Source organism: Myotis myotis, unplaced genomic scaffold (assembly GCF_014108235.1).
Source record: "Myotis myotis isolate mMyoMyo1 unplaced genomic scaffold, mMyoMyo1.p scaffold_m19_p_17, whole genome shotgun sequence".
Classification (NCBI taxonomy): domain Eukaryota; kingdom Metazoa; phylum Chordata; class Mammalia; order Chiroptera; family Vespertilionidae; genus Myotis; species Myotis myotis.
The window spans coordinates 20,842,350-20,856,997 of record NW_023416321.1 but is presented as its reverse complement, the minus strand read 5'-3'; the positions used below and the strand labels follow the sequence as shown (position 1 = coordinate 20,856,997).

The window sequence follows — 14,648 nt, the reverse complement described above, 5'->3', positions numbered from 1 at the left end:
CATATTTTAAAATAAATAAATAAATAAATAAATAAATAAATAAATAAAAGACTGCAAGTTGTATTTTTAAATTCTCACCGGAGGATTGCTTTTATTGATTTTTATTTATCTACTAGAGGCCTGGTGCAGGAAATTCGTGCATGGGAAGGGGGGGAGGTCCCTCAGCCTGGGCTGCATCCTCTCCAATCCGGGACTCCTCGGGGGATGTCCGACTGCCTCTCGCAATCCGGGACCACTGGCACCTAACCGCTCTCCTGCCTGCCTGATTGTCCCTAACTGCTCCCCTGCTGGCCTGATTGCCCCTAACTGCCTCTGCCTCACCCCATACCCAGGACCCAGGATTCCCTCCCTCTGGCCAGCAGCAGGCACCCAGGACCCGGGCTGGCCGCAGCCACAGGGGACCGGGGGCGGGCAGCTTCGCCTGGGCCACAGCCGCAGGTACCCAAGACCGCAGGGCTGGCAGCTTGTCCCTCTCCCAGGTCGCAGCCTAGCTGGTCCCCATTCCTTTCTGTGAGCTCATTTGTGCCTGGCTGGTCCCCATTCCTCTCCCCCCAGTGTTGAGTATCTGAGCCGTTATGGTGTAATGACCATTTGCATATTAGCTCTTTCTTATATAGGATTTAAAAATAAATAAATAAATAAAAAGATGGCAAGTTGTATTTTTTAAAATATATATTTTATTGTTTTTTTACAGAGAGGAAGGGAGCAGGCTAGAGAGCTAGAAACATCGATGAGAGAGAAACATCAACCAGCTGCCTCCTGCACACCCCCCACTAGGGATGTGCCCGCAACCAAGGTACATACCCTTGACCAGAATTGAACCTGGGACCGTTCGGTCTGCAGGCTGACGCTCTATCCACTGAGCCAAACCGGTTAGGGTGGCAAGTTGTATTTTTTAATCCTCACCTGAGGATATGTATGTATGTATGTATGTATGTATGTATGTATTTTATCCATTATATTTTGCTGTGTAACAACTTAGCTCCAAAATTTTGTGGTTTAAAAGAATTATGTAATATTTCTCATGATTCTGTGAATTAGGTTGAGCAGTTTGGTCTGGGCTAGCTTGGCTTTTCAGCTAGGCAGGTTTCAGCTGGGATGCCTTGTCCTTGCTCCACATGGTCCCCTCTGCTTCACTGGATTAAGCTGGGCTTTTTCACAAGGGCTGAAAGTTCCAAAGAGCAGTAGGAAAAGACAGGCTCCCACGTGCAAGTGTTTTTCAAGACTACGCTATAAGCTGACTTCAGCTGAAGCTAATCCGCCATCTACACAAGAACTCTGGGCTATGTCTCTGGAACCAGAAGCCCTTGGTTATTATCTGTCTTTTAACCAACTCTGGCACCAGCGCCTCTTGGCACCCGGTGGTTCTTCTTCCTTTAGATTAAACACACATTCCTTTTCCCGCAGGTAGACTCACTACTTTTAGGTAGAAAACACAGAGACTGGAATGTGGAAGGCATGGAGCATATCCATGTCATCTTGTTGCCACCCAAGACACCATTGGTATGTAAGTTCTCTTAATAAACTCTTAATGTAATGATGGAGTTACCAGCCTCTTTCTCTGGTCTTTCTGGCGCAGAAATTTTATGTAGCAAAGCCTCTGTTTGTGCCACACTTGCTAATATCTCCTTGGCCAAAGCAAGCCTCATAGCCAGATACAGAGTCAAGGGGTTGACTAACAGACTAGAAGTAAAATCATCTTGCAAAAGGGTAAGCATACAGTGAGAAGGATTTGTGATGATTTTGCAATCTAACATTCAATTTCACAATCCATCACTGCATTCTTTACATGCATTCCTCAGCAAAAGTTAGGAAGAGTAACAATAGCAATGGGTGAAAAACAACTTGTAGAGATGAACACTGGCATACTCTTGCTAGCAATTTTATACCTAGGTATATAGCCAATAGAACCTCTTACACATGTGAAATGTCACATGTACAATGATATTTTTAGCAACACTGCCTTAAAAGCAAAAGTTATAAATAATTCAAATGTCCATTGCAAGGAAAACAGATAAATTGGGGTAGAGTTACATAATGAAATATTATACAGCAGTGAAAATAAATTTTTCACTTGCTCATTTAACAAATATATACTGTGTGCCAGGCATAGTTTAAGATACCAGAAACAGCAGTGAACAGAAAAAAATCAAACATATCAGATAGCGATAGGTGCTATAGTGAAAAATAAAGTGTGTGTGTGTGTGTATAATTTTTAACAAGGTGGATAAAGAAGCTTTCCTGAGAATTTGACATTAGAGAAGAGCCATAAAAAATATGGGGAACAGCACTGTAGAGAAAGAGAAAAAGAAGTACAAAGGCTTTGAGGTAGGAATCTACTGGTAGTTTCACTTACCAATAGGTATTAAAGTTACTGATAAGTTAAAATATTTAAATTTCTGAAAATTAGTTTTGTAGCCTGCTGGTGTGGCTCAGTGATTGAGCATCGACCTAAGAACCAGGAGGTCACAGTTCGATTCCTGGTTGGGACACATGACCGGGTTGTGGACGCCGTCCCCACTGACATGCAGGAGGCAGCTGATTAATGATCCTCTTTCATCATTGATGTTTCTATCTCTCTCTCCCTCACCCTGCCTCTCTGAAATCAATAAAAAACATATTTTTAGCCCTGACCGGTTTGGCTCAGTGGATAGAGCATCAGCCTAGGGCAGTGATGGCAAACCTATGACACGCGTGTCAGAGGTGACACGTGAACTCATTTTTTTGGTTGATTTTTCTTTGTAAAATGGCATTTAAATATATAAAATAAATATAAAAAATATGTCTTTGTTTTACTATGGTTGCAAATATCAAAAAATTTCTATATGTGACACGCCACCTGAGTTAAGTTAGGGTTTTTCAAAATGCTGACACGCCAAGCTCAAAAGGTTCGCCATCACTGGCCTAGGGACTAAAGGATCCTAGGTTCGATTCTGGTCAAGGGCATGTACTTTGGTTGTGGGCATATCCCCAGTGGGAGGTGTGCAAGAGGCAGCTGATCGATGTTTCTCTCTCATCGATGTTTCTAACTCTCTATCCCTCTCCTTCCTCTCTGTAAAGAAATCAATAAAATATATTTTAAAAAAACAACAAAAAACAAACAAACATATTTTTAAAAATTGGTATTGCAGATAGAGATCCTAGTGATATCTATTGATTATCTATATATATAAAAGGCTGTGCCCATCCATCCAACCGGTAGCTATGACGTGCACTGACGCTCAATGCAGGAGCTGCCATGACACACACTGGCCATTTAAAAATAAATGGCGCCATGGACCTGGCACCGACAAACGAATACTCGGCTCCCCCAAGTGGGACACAGGCCCCACCACCACCCCAGAGTGACACCCCACCAAATCGCAGCCAACGCTGCCAAGACCCCATGGTGCAAAATGTGGCCCACAGCCCAGCCCAGCCTGGAAACGGTCGCTGTGGGAGCCAGGTAATGACGTCACATAGCAATGCCCAGCTTCCTATCTCTAGCGACTAGCCTCCTTGGAGTTTGGTCAGCCCAGGAACCCAACTTGCTTTATAGCCAGGTGCAAACATTTTACAATTTAACCAAATGTTTGTGAAGTGTTTTCATGTGCCTCATCTCAAATTTGATCCTCACAGAAGTCCTGGAGTAGGTAAATAGGAGACTCGGTGGAATCCTATTTTCTTTTCGTTAGTCAGAAAACAGAGATTTAGAAAGTTTAGAAACTTGACCCAACTGAAAAGAAGAAATGGTGGAATTTGAAAATGACTTCAGAGGAGATTACAAATGGTGGCAGAGTAGGAGGATGCTGCACGGACATGCTCCAGGAACAAGCTGGAATTACAACTGATATACGGAAAGGCTTCCTGAATAATCAACAGAAAACTCGCAGGAGAGAACCCTGATACCTAAGGATTGAAGGTGGAGACCTCATAGAGACTGGTAGGAGGGGTGAAGACGTGAAAGGGCTAGCCAGGCACCCACAGATGGCAACTGAAGTCCCAGAGAGTTATCTCAGCTGGGGGGGGGGGGGGGGTGCCACTGGGAACTCTGGGATCTAATCCTGAAGCAGGGCTCCCCAGTAGAGAGCACCAAACTGAGGAGGGTACCTACATAACATCTGTGGTGCTGTCTGCACGCGCGTTTCGATCTGTCATTGTCAATCGTGAATTTGGTTGACACTTCTATTATAGAGAAAGGGCGAATAATTAAAATATTTCTCCAATTATTTTCCTTTCAATGCGCACGAATTCGTGCACCAGGACACTAGTTTAGTATAAATTAAATAATACTCCTCTGCACACAGAAGCAGTGCTAAAATTTCCTATCAGTAGATCTTCAAAACTTATAAGGGGCAGGAGAACCTGTATATATATTCTCTTGATTACATGGCTTTTGCAATGTGGACACTTGAAAGTTTCTGGAAGGAAACAGGCTCAACAATAAGTGAAGAAGTGGCTAGTCAGATCAACCAATTCAACTACGTCTTTATTCTGTCTTCTTCTAGACCACAGAGCAAGCAGCATTTGACAGAGCTGAACATTTTTTAAAAGAATTCTGAATAGCCCTGGCCAGGTGACTCAGTTGGAGGGTTGTCCTACCAAATGGTTGCAGGTTCAATCCCCAGTCAGGGCACGTACAGAAATCAGCCAATGAGTGCATGAATGGGTGGAACAACAAATCAATGTTTCTCTCTCTCTAAAATAAATTTTTAAAATGCTTTATTACACTGTGTTTATTCTTTCACGTCTGTATTTATGTTTTTCTCTATCAGGCACCCGACTAAAGTATCTGTCTTTGTTTCCCACTGTTTTCTCCAGAACCTGGGACACAAAATATTTTGTTCACTGATTGGATGAATGAACAGATATGGCAATAAATGTCACTGCAACATGATCTTTTCCATGCAAAGAAAGTAAGTGCTGGAAGACATTCTTAAACATCAAATCCCCAAATTTCAATTCTCAAATTCCATGTTATGGCTTACAAAGATAATGTTGTGGCAAAAGGGAAAAATTCTCCCTTCTCTCCTCTGGTTCTTTTTGGTTGACTGAATAATCAAATTAACACTAGACAGACTTATAAGAGAAAAATTTAATTTCACGGGCAAGGAAAGCCTATATACATCAGCGAGTCAGAGTCCCCACTACATAAAAGGTTCGGAGACAGAAAGGGAAAATGAGGTATATATGAAATTCTGAGCTTAAGACGAGGTAAGTAAGACATCTTGGGGCTTGAGTGTCATCTGCAAGATGATTACAGCAGATATTCAGTAATTGGTAGTTTGCCCTGCCATATACATAGATCAAAAGAGGTTATTTCTGATAATCTCCTATTATGGGCAAGGCCTCTAATTCAAATTCTTCTAGGTAGTTAAGTGGGACAAGGTGGCAGAAGTTTCTCGATCCTGCAGGGTCTTAGTTACCTTTAGCTGAAAATAATCTGCATACCACAAAGGCACACCTTGTGGTGACTCATTCTGAATCCCTACAACATAAACTGTTAACAATAATACAAAAAGGTTCAGAAAATGACCTACAAGAATGCCTCATTTTGTTAAGAATCCCATATGTTGTAAAACATTCACAAAATGAAACTGTGTATATAAATACATTTATTTACTGACACTTCGTTAATAATAAGCAAACAATAATCAAGTAAACAGCAACATAAGGACCTGCTTTCAGAAGAGGGTTGGGAAAGAGTTCTTAGCAACTGCTCAGTAGGCCACATGATGATGACGCTGATGATAATAATCATGGGCAACTAAATGCCAGGCACTATTCTAAATGCTTTACTTAAACCTATTCATTTAACCCTAACAAGAAAGATTCTGACTACACTGTCAAGGAGGAAATTGAGATTGCAAGAGGCTAAGTAACTAGCCCAAGGGTTGCATAGTAGTAGAGCTGGAATTTGAACCAAGGCAATTTAGCTTCATAGCCTTAACTCTTATCACTATCCACCCGGTCTTCTTAGAAAAATTTGTAAAGACCAGGGTTATTATTATTAATGAACCTGAAGAAAAGAGAAAATACCACAAAGATATGTATTTCTGGAATACTACTGACAAATTCCATAGCAATTATAGTTACACCAGCTGATAGAGGATTACTCAATAGGTTGCTCTTGCTTAACTTAAAAATACCTTAAGCTTTAAGCATCATCTTTTATCTAACACAGAAAAATATCACCTATTCAAAGCTCCAAAACCTTTAAGAAGCATATTTTTAAATGAGCTTTAAATAGGATTTACATAACACATAATATCAATTCAGCACACTCTACACAAAGTTGCTTTCCCAGACAAAATAAGGAGTTTCTTCAAGCAATAAACTCCTTAAAAGTTTACTTCCACAATATTTGCAAGTCTGTGGAAACAGATTTTTAACTAACACAACAACAAACAAGTTTTCAATTCAATTCATTCAGTTTGTTTGCATCTCTAATCTGGAGTTTAAGTGAGACCAACAAAGAGCATGTGGGCAAAAAATAGCAGTGATAATAAGTTCCTGGCCCTACAATCTCCAAGAAAGGGGAGAGACTAAACAGGTTTTGTGCAATCAATGGAAGCAAAAAGAGTTTCCAACAAGACAGAGAATTAACTCTTCTACATTGGCTATTTATCCAGAATGAAATAATTACAGAAATGACTCCACAGATTAAGAAATAACCCTATATAATAAAAGCATAATGCAAATTGACCAAACCACGGAATGACCAGTTGGCAGGAAGTGGGGCCGGTGAGCAGGCGGCGCCAGGCCAGCCAAGGCATGTGCCAGCAGGGAGAGGGAGGGAATGGCGAAGGGGGGTGGGGGGAGGCTGTGGGGAGCCGATATAGGGTTAAGCCTCGGACTAACCTGTTAGCAAAATCACAAACAAGTCTTTTTCCGAGTCTTAAACAATCCAATCCGAGAGGTGGCCGCTGATTTACGTGCGCTGTCATTTAAAAAATAAAAATGGGGGAATTTGCCGGAAGCCGGTCCACCCTTGCTGCTTGACACAGTCGCTGCAGGGAAGAAACATCTGCACAGCTTATGTTTCAAGGGACCAGGCGTATATGGCATATGTTTGCTCCCCTTCTTAGCACTATGTTTTAAACAGGACCACCTCCCCGAGAAAGGTTGTTTCCCCAGGTCAGGGATTATTAACAGGACTAAGGAAGAGAATAAATCAGTAAATACCCCTAGTGTTACAGAAATACCATGTACTACTTATGAAGAACTTGGACTAAGACTGTTGGCAATAAATTTGGGACTTGTTGGGCCCACATACCCAGGGGTCTTCCCACCAGGGAAAGCACCAAGCCTATACCCCTGGAGAGCCACCACCACAGGGCAGTCCCAGGGAAGGCAAGCAGCGAGGCTGGGAGGATATAACCTTTACTGGGTAGGATAATCTCCTTCAGTCACTTCCTTGTAGCCTATCAGTAGAGCAGTGACTTTGGAAAAGCCCTTGTGATGGAACACAGAGATTAACCTAGACCACATTAAAATCAACAGAACTAGACAGAGACAGGATTTTTGGCAAAGGTCAGATAAGAAAGAAGGAACTATAGAACGTTACCCAAAACATACCATGATGTGATTATAGAGGCATGCTTATAGGATGAAATGGTATAAAAATAGATGTAATAGAACAATAAAAAAGAGAACCTCGCTATGCTGATCAACTGAACGCTGCCTCCGTGTCCTTCATTCTTCGCCGACTCCGTCCACACCTTTGGGAACCCTGGACCTGCTGGCAGGACCCCAATAGGAGGCAACAGCTACCAGTGGTGGCAGAGGGGTGATGGGGATGAGGTGAGGCTGCGCCTTCTGGTGCCATCCCCTGATCGGCCGCTCGGTTGCCTCCCGCAGAGGGAGGCTGGCAGCAGCGGGGTGATTGGGGCAGCGCTGTCCCCTGATTGGCCTGCCTGGTCGCCTCCTACAGAAGTAGGCCTAAGCCATCAGTAGGACATCCCCTGAGGGCTCCCGGACTGTGAGAGGGCGCAGGCTGGGCTGAGGGACCCCCTCCCCTGCCGAGTGTACAAATTTTTGTGCACTGGGCCTCTAGTCTATATATATAAAAGGCTAATATGCAAAGTGGCCCCTCAGGAGTTCAATAGCTTGCTATGACATGATCTGACCACCAGTAGGCGGCATGGAATGAAGGAAGGCCCCAGCTGGAAGGTGGCAGCCAGGGAAGGGAGGCCCCCACCAGCAGCCAGCAGCCATCAGCCATCAGCCAGGGAAGGGAGGCCCCAGCTGGCGCCTGGCAGCCAGAGAAGGAAGGCCCCGGCCAGCAGTAAGAAGGCCCCGATTGGCATTGATCGCCAACCAGGCTTAGGGACCCTACCTGTGCACCAATTTCATGCACCGAGCCTCTAGAATAACAGAATGATGAAATTACAAACAGCTTGGAGAAATTTTTTTAGCAGGAGCAAAGTAATTAATACAGCTTCTCATACGTATTAACTGAGAAGACATGTGTTACAAAGATCCTCTGTCTTTTCCACTTGCCAGAAAGAAGATACCTCGATACCTGATACTAAAAAAGCATGAACTCAGAATAACTGTTCTGAAGAATAGAACTAATTTTCTTTCCTTATAACACTCCACTGCAAATCTTGCCAATCATAGCGTTTTTGTTTTCATGGAATTTACAAGACTAAAGGGGGAAGGGATGGATGTATACACACATATATATATATCTCTTTACTACATGAGAGAAATCATTTTCATGCAAACCAGGAAATACTAGCAAACAATACAAAGATGCCTAGAGACAACCTGAGCAGAACAGAAAGAACACCTGGGATCTCATTTCCAGTTCAGGTTCTGGCACTACCTAAGCCATAGGACCTCAGGCGAGCCAATACTGACTGTTTCTAGTCCTCAATTTTCTCCTATTAAATGAGAAAAACCTAACTATATGTTCACAGAGGTTGCTTCTACTTCTAAATACTGCATTCAATAGGTATTTAACTATATATAAGCACCAAAAACCTCAGCTTCCTCTGTACTTGTAAATTCTTAAGTAATAATACATGATGACCAAAAAAGATCAGACTTAGACTCTCAAATACAAAGCTATACTCATTTTCCGGCCACCTACTTATTAATTAAAGTGACTAACTCAATGGATTACAGTATCTAATTATTCCTGGCTAGCTTTTATTGTGTTCGAAAGTAGGGCAAAGATCATCTCAGAGAAATGTATGATAATACTTTCTGATAAATACTACACAACATAAAACACCAAATTTTGAAGAGATGCAAAGGAACAGTATTCTGCACTAGACATGTCCAGATTTCAGAGTAAAATGACAATATCACCATATTTTCACTTACATAGTGATTTCACATTTACTATCTCAATCATTGTGACATTCTATGAAATAAAATGAACAGCGCCTTTACCAACCAGCTCAGAAAGTTAGGTAATCTGTCAACTTTCACTCAATAAATGTTGGACTTCAATCCAGGTCTTTGACTCAAAGTTTGATGATATTTTACAATTCTAAAAAGTGGTTATTCAAGCCAAAGACAGGAAGAAGATGGACAGTGAGAAATCAGTTCCTCCATGACTGAACTGAACTGAACAAAAAGAATATGAGACCAGCCCTGGCCGGTTGGTTGGAGCATCCCCGGGAACACCCATACACAGGTTTTGGGCTCCCTGTCCCGTGGGGGTGTACGTATGGGAGGCAACTGAAGTTTCTCTATCACATCGATGTTTCTCTCTCTCTCTCTCTCTCTCTCAAATCAATTAAAAAAATTTACCAATGACTATAAGATCAGTGTTTGGTAGTTACAAAGTCAACACGCAAATTTACTAGCTATTAAAACTAACGATAACCTCTAATCTATATAATTCCACATCTCAACAACCTTGTCACCTCGTTTCAGACAAGTGTGAAAATTTTTTCTAAATAAAAAACAAGAACAAGATATACATGAAACAACACGTCTGAATTTTGCTTAAAAGCGTATGCTTCTAAACAGCTTGGTCATCAGCAGGGAAGATCTCCCTTTACTCTAAAGTCCTAGAAACCGGGGAAGGAAGCAGCAGCTTAGAACGGCTTGCCAATCAGTGGCGCTCAAGGCAAATGGTCGGGAGTAAGGTGTGTGGGTTCGGTGTACCGGTGGCCAACCTGGGAGCGGTGTCCCAGATAAGCTGGCTACCGCCAGACATCCAGAGTCCGCAGCCCCCGAAAACACTGCTTGAAGTCGAAATCACGGTGCCCCAGGTCTGCACGGCGTAAGTGGGAGAGCTCCGGAAGAGGCTGAGCTCTGAGGAAAGTCTCGGGCTTCCGTCCCCAATTCCCCGGACTCGTTTACCTACCCGCTCTGACCCCGGCTGCTCCGGATCTCCGGGTCCTACAAGCGGCACCTGACCGACTCTCACACCCGCCGCTGGGCTCCAGCAAAACCGGAACTCGGTACGTCACTTCCGGTCCGTGTTCCCCCGGGAGACCGTCTCCTGAAGAGAATCGTTCCCACCTCCTTTCGGCAACCTCGGCTGACGGTCGCACGCAGGATTTCGGTCCGGGACCTGTGGGCGGAGCGAGAGGGAGAATGACTGTTCTCTCCTCAGTTCTTGATCCGGAACTTGTTGTCCAGGAACCGCGGAAGAGGTACCTCGTGCGACGCAGCGTGCTTGCTCCTCCAAAGTGAAGAAGCTCAAGACGCGGGCGAGGCGAGGAGAAGCGCACTAGGTAGGTGGGATGCCGTTCTCCATCCTCTCTCCAGTTGGGATGTTTCTTTCCGTAACCCGCACCCCCACCCTTTCATCTTCGTAAACTTTCTGCCGCCCCAAAGCTGCTGGAGCCACTGTTCCTGCTCTGCCAGCCATCCTTTGGAAGAAGGGACCAAGATGCTGGGCAGGGGACGGGCCCAGAATTTTCAGTTCCCAGGCAAAGCCTCCATTCGGGCAGCATCGATGTGCTCGCTCCGAATGTGGGAGAACACCGAGCAGGCCTCGCACTCTGCTGAGTTTTTATTGAAATCCCCCATCGTATCGAGTTGTTGAGCCCTACGAAGGAAAAAAAAAAGGGGGCGGGGGGAGTTCTAAGAATATGATCGAAAATTTGGTTCCCAGACATAATGGCTAGAGAAATATTTCTTTAATTGAAATATTAAAGAAGTAGACGCCAGAGACTGTGACCCACAGGAGGAGTTACGTGTAAGTGCTACAGCAGCTGGGAAGAATAGTTAAGACTGGGGGTTGGTAAATATTTTAGAGGCAGGCATTTGAACTGCGCCTTAAGGAGTAAAGAAGATGTTTTTGTTTGTGTGTTTAGGTGAAGGAAAATAATTGCAGGGGAAGATTGCTGCTTGAAGGGACCTAGTAATTTGGTGTGTCTGGGTAGTACAGTAAGTAGCAGGAGGGTAGAAGGATACAGTAGGTTGTAACCAAATTGGGTAGCGCTGTAAATTCGTGCAAAGGGATTTGTTTTATCCTTTAGGGGCGTTTACCCAGTGATTTTTGAGCAGGGAAGTAGACTCAGGTTTGTGTTTTAGGAGCATAATTATACTGGCAGATGGACTAGGATGAACTAGGGCACAAGTGAAGCAAATGTGGAAAGATGAGAGGTAGTGAAGTTAATTTTAGAGGCTTTTGGCCAAGAGATAATTGGGGCACTGCTTAGATAAGATGGTTTAAGACAGATCAACAAGTTTTGGTGACTGGGTGGGAGGACAGAAAAGTCCAGAGTTACTTAGAAATCAAGAATACAGAAAAAGGAAGTTTGAGAGGGAAGGGAAGATACTGAGTTCAGTTTAGAGTACTTCATAGACATCTAAGTGGTGAAACTAGCAGAAGCTGGAAATTCAAGTTTGGAGCTCAAGAAAGGCTTTAGGGGTCTTCAGCGTATGATGATTTGGGAATAAAGCTTTGAAGATGAGCTTTGTATCATGACCTTGATAGTACGTTTTAATACTGCTCCTATTAGTCATGTTACTGTGGATGAGCAGCTTCTCTGATTCTTATCTTTAAAATGAGGCGAATATTTTCCTTTTATTTTCATAGCAACAGTAATGGAAGTAAAAGGTTTAGAATGTTGGTTACTGAAAGCAGGTACTAATGTAGGTTTTTCACAAAAGCGAGTGATGTAACATGGATTTTCGAAATGTGGGAGATACCTCTATCTTTTTTATTTGCCAGACATCTCTGACCAAGATGTCTTTTGGTCAAACAAAATGCAATATACAATTTAAAACTGATTTCAGTATTTTTTACTTTCAAACATGAATTGTACTTGTTAAAAGTTAATTTTATAGTATATGAATTACATCTCATAAGGTTTAACACTCCCTTCCCTGCACTATCCTTATATTAAACTGTTTGATAAGACTGCATATAATTTACCATATAAATTTTTAAAGCATCAATGTCCTAATTTAACGAGAATAAAAAGAAAATTTATGATAAAATCTATATTTCCAGGACTTGTGCCACAGAATCACATGAATCCAATAACCTCAAATGTAGACTGATACGTTTTATTGGTGACTCAGATACCATGAACAGCTTTTCTGGGATAACAAGAATTAATTTTTAAGATAAAGGATAAAGGATAATCTCCCTTTGTTTTTATATAAAGCACTCTGGTAAATTCACTGTATATTAAATGCAAAAAATAGTTTGTGTTTGTATGTAAAATGAAATTGGGTTCGTCTTGTGTATTAGCTTTGCACTTACAATAATGTCCAATGGGACAAATGTTCACTTGTAAGACTTACAGCACTCTATGCTCAGATCTAGTAAATGTTAGCAAGGCACCTCACTCCAGACCCATTACATAAACAACCAGGAACTTCTCTGAGGCGCTGGTACCATCCCACATTGCATTATGAAGAAACAATTAAATAAGCACTATATTCCAGAAAAGGGGGTGGGGGAGTTATTCTTGGTTTCTTTAGACCCTTCGGGCATCTTGGTAAAACAGGACATTTCCTTTCTGAGGAACAGAGCTTTGTTGTAGCCAAGAACAAGAGATACTTCTTACTTTGAGATTCAAAATGACTTAAATTGCTTCATCTGTATTCTTGAAATTTTTTCTAGTACAGAGGAGAAAAAGCAGTACACACATAAGATTCAAAATATATTGTGCCTTTTTTCTGGGTGACCTCAGAGTTTTAAAAATACTGTTGCTTATATACTATTAAGGTATTTGATAAGCCTGTAACTTTTCACTGCTGTGTAGTGATAACCTTTTTCCTTTCCTTTCAGATGCTCTCCAAATCCTTGGTAATGGAGTATTTGGCTCATCCTGGTGCACTCAGCGTGGCTGCTGGAGTAGCTTGTGGCATGTGCTTGGGCTGGGGCCTCCGTGTGCGCTTTGGGATGATCCCCAAAAGCTCAGTGAACGAGACAAACACAGCAACCAGAACTGAAGCGAGCATCTTAGGAGAGAGTGGGGAGTACAAAATGATTCTTGTGGTTCGAAATGACTTAAAGATGGGAAAAGGGAAAGTGGCTGCCCAGTGTTCTCATGCTGCTGTTTCTGCCTACAAGCAAATTCAAAGGAAAAATCCCGAACTGCTCAAACAGTGGGAATACTGTGGCCAGCCCAAAGTGGTGGTCAAAGCCCCTGATGAAGAAACTCTGATTGCATTACTGACCCACGCAAAGACGCTGGGACTGACTGTAAGTTTAATCCAAGATGCTGGACGTACTCAGATTGCACCAGGTTCTCAAACTGTCCTGGGAATTGGGCCAGGACCAGCAGACCTAATTGACAAAGTCACTGGTCACCTAAAACTTTACTAGATAGAATTTTGTATCATGATTGTCTCACCACAAATGTTTGAAACTGTCAAATTCTAACAATAAAAGCTGAGTTTCTTCCCCCAATTTAAGTGTTCTTGAGGTGAAAATCTGTTGCCATGTTCTTCTGTCATGTACTTGGCACAGTTACACAGTTATCTTGGGCTAAAAAGAAAAAAAAAGTTGGTTAAATTGTCCTAGTGGTTTAAGTCCTGAAACAAAAAATACTTAAGAGAAACAGTTCACAACAAAATTGGATTACAAGGGGGGAAACAGCATTTCCTTTGCATGGTTAGGTCCCTCTGCATGTTAATAGCTCTTCTTCCCCAAGACTATGTTGCTGTCACCATTGGAGAGGATCAGGGGTTCAAAGGTAGTCCCATTGGATGCAGGTTCTTTCCTACCATAACTTTATGGATGACTGAGCACCTACTTTATTAATAGATGTATAGCCACCCACAAAAGGCTTTAGACTCTAACCTGCTAGATTTTTAAAATTTATGTCTCAAAGTTGAGGTTTAATAGCATTGATATAACCCACCTGTGCAGTTTCATGCTCATTTCTCAGACCCCCTGGCCAAAGGTTCTCAGCAGTGGTTCTACATCATCGCCTATAAAAACTGCTTCACTTCCCCCCTTTCCTAACAGTGAAAGCATTGAAACTGGTGAAGTGACTTGTATGGACCTTAAAGGTGGTAATGGGCACATGTAGGAATTTATGGTCACTGTGAAGTAAAAGTAGTATGAAGTAAAAGTAGTATGTCATCACATCTCATTGTTTATCCAGAACTGAAGGAATTAGGTAATTCAATTATTTATGGGCATCTTTATTTCCCTTTTGATCTTTATACAATTAACATGACATAATTCCAGTATTACTATACCAGCTTCCCAGCTCCCAAAACTACAGCTTCTA

At 42.4% G+C, this 14,648-nt stretch overlaps 3 protein-coding genes across 6 annotated transcripts in view; 1 reads left to right on the top strand and 2 right to left on the bottom strand.

Moving 5' to 3' along the window:
- The window catches only part of VMP1 (vacuole membrane protein 1), a 109,632-nt gene extending 99,192 nt beyond the window's left edge, over positions 1-10,440 (bottom strand). The window contains exon 1 of one of the 2 annotated variants that reach the window (XM_036340165.1): positions 10,307-10,440. The gene's annotated coding sequence lies outside the window, so the exon portion shown is untranslated. Of the gene's footprint in view, positions 1-10,115; positions 10,258-10,306 lie in introns of those variants that run through there. The other variant, XM_036340166.1, reaches the window with a different exon arrangement.
- Positions 10,441-10,477: 37 nt separating this feature from the next.
- PTRH2 (peptidyl-tRNA hydrolase 2) lies at positions 10,478-13,819 on the top strand. 2 transcript variants are annotated; one of them, XM_036340169.1, is made up of 2 exons: positions 10,478-10,679; positions 13,196-13,819. In XM_036340169.1, the coding sequence occupies exon 2, from the start codon at positions 13,196-13,198 to the stop codon at positions 13,733-13,735; it is 540 nt and encodes a 179-aa protein (XP_036196062.1). In that variant the 5' UTR covers positions 10,478-10,679; the 3' UTR covers positions 13,736-13,819. The 2 variants fall into 2 exon arrangements, with proteins under 2 accessions (XP_036196062.1, XP_036196063.1); XM_036340170.1 differs by lacking the exon at positions 10,478-10,679 and adding an exon at positions 10,749-11,146.
- Positions 12,452-14,648, bottom strand: part of CLTC (clathrin heavy chain) — a 68,571-nt gene continuing 66,374 nt past the window's right edge. For both annotated transcript variants that reach the window (XR_004972791.1, XR_004972792.1), the window contains 2 exons: positions 13,764-13,897; positions 12,452-13,023 (listed from right to left, as the gene is read on the bottom strand). The gene's annotated coding sequence lies outside the window, so the exon portion shown is untranslated. The remainder of the gene's footprint in view (positions 13,024-13,763; positions 13,898-14,648) is intronic.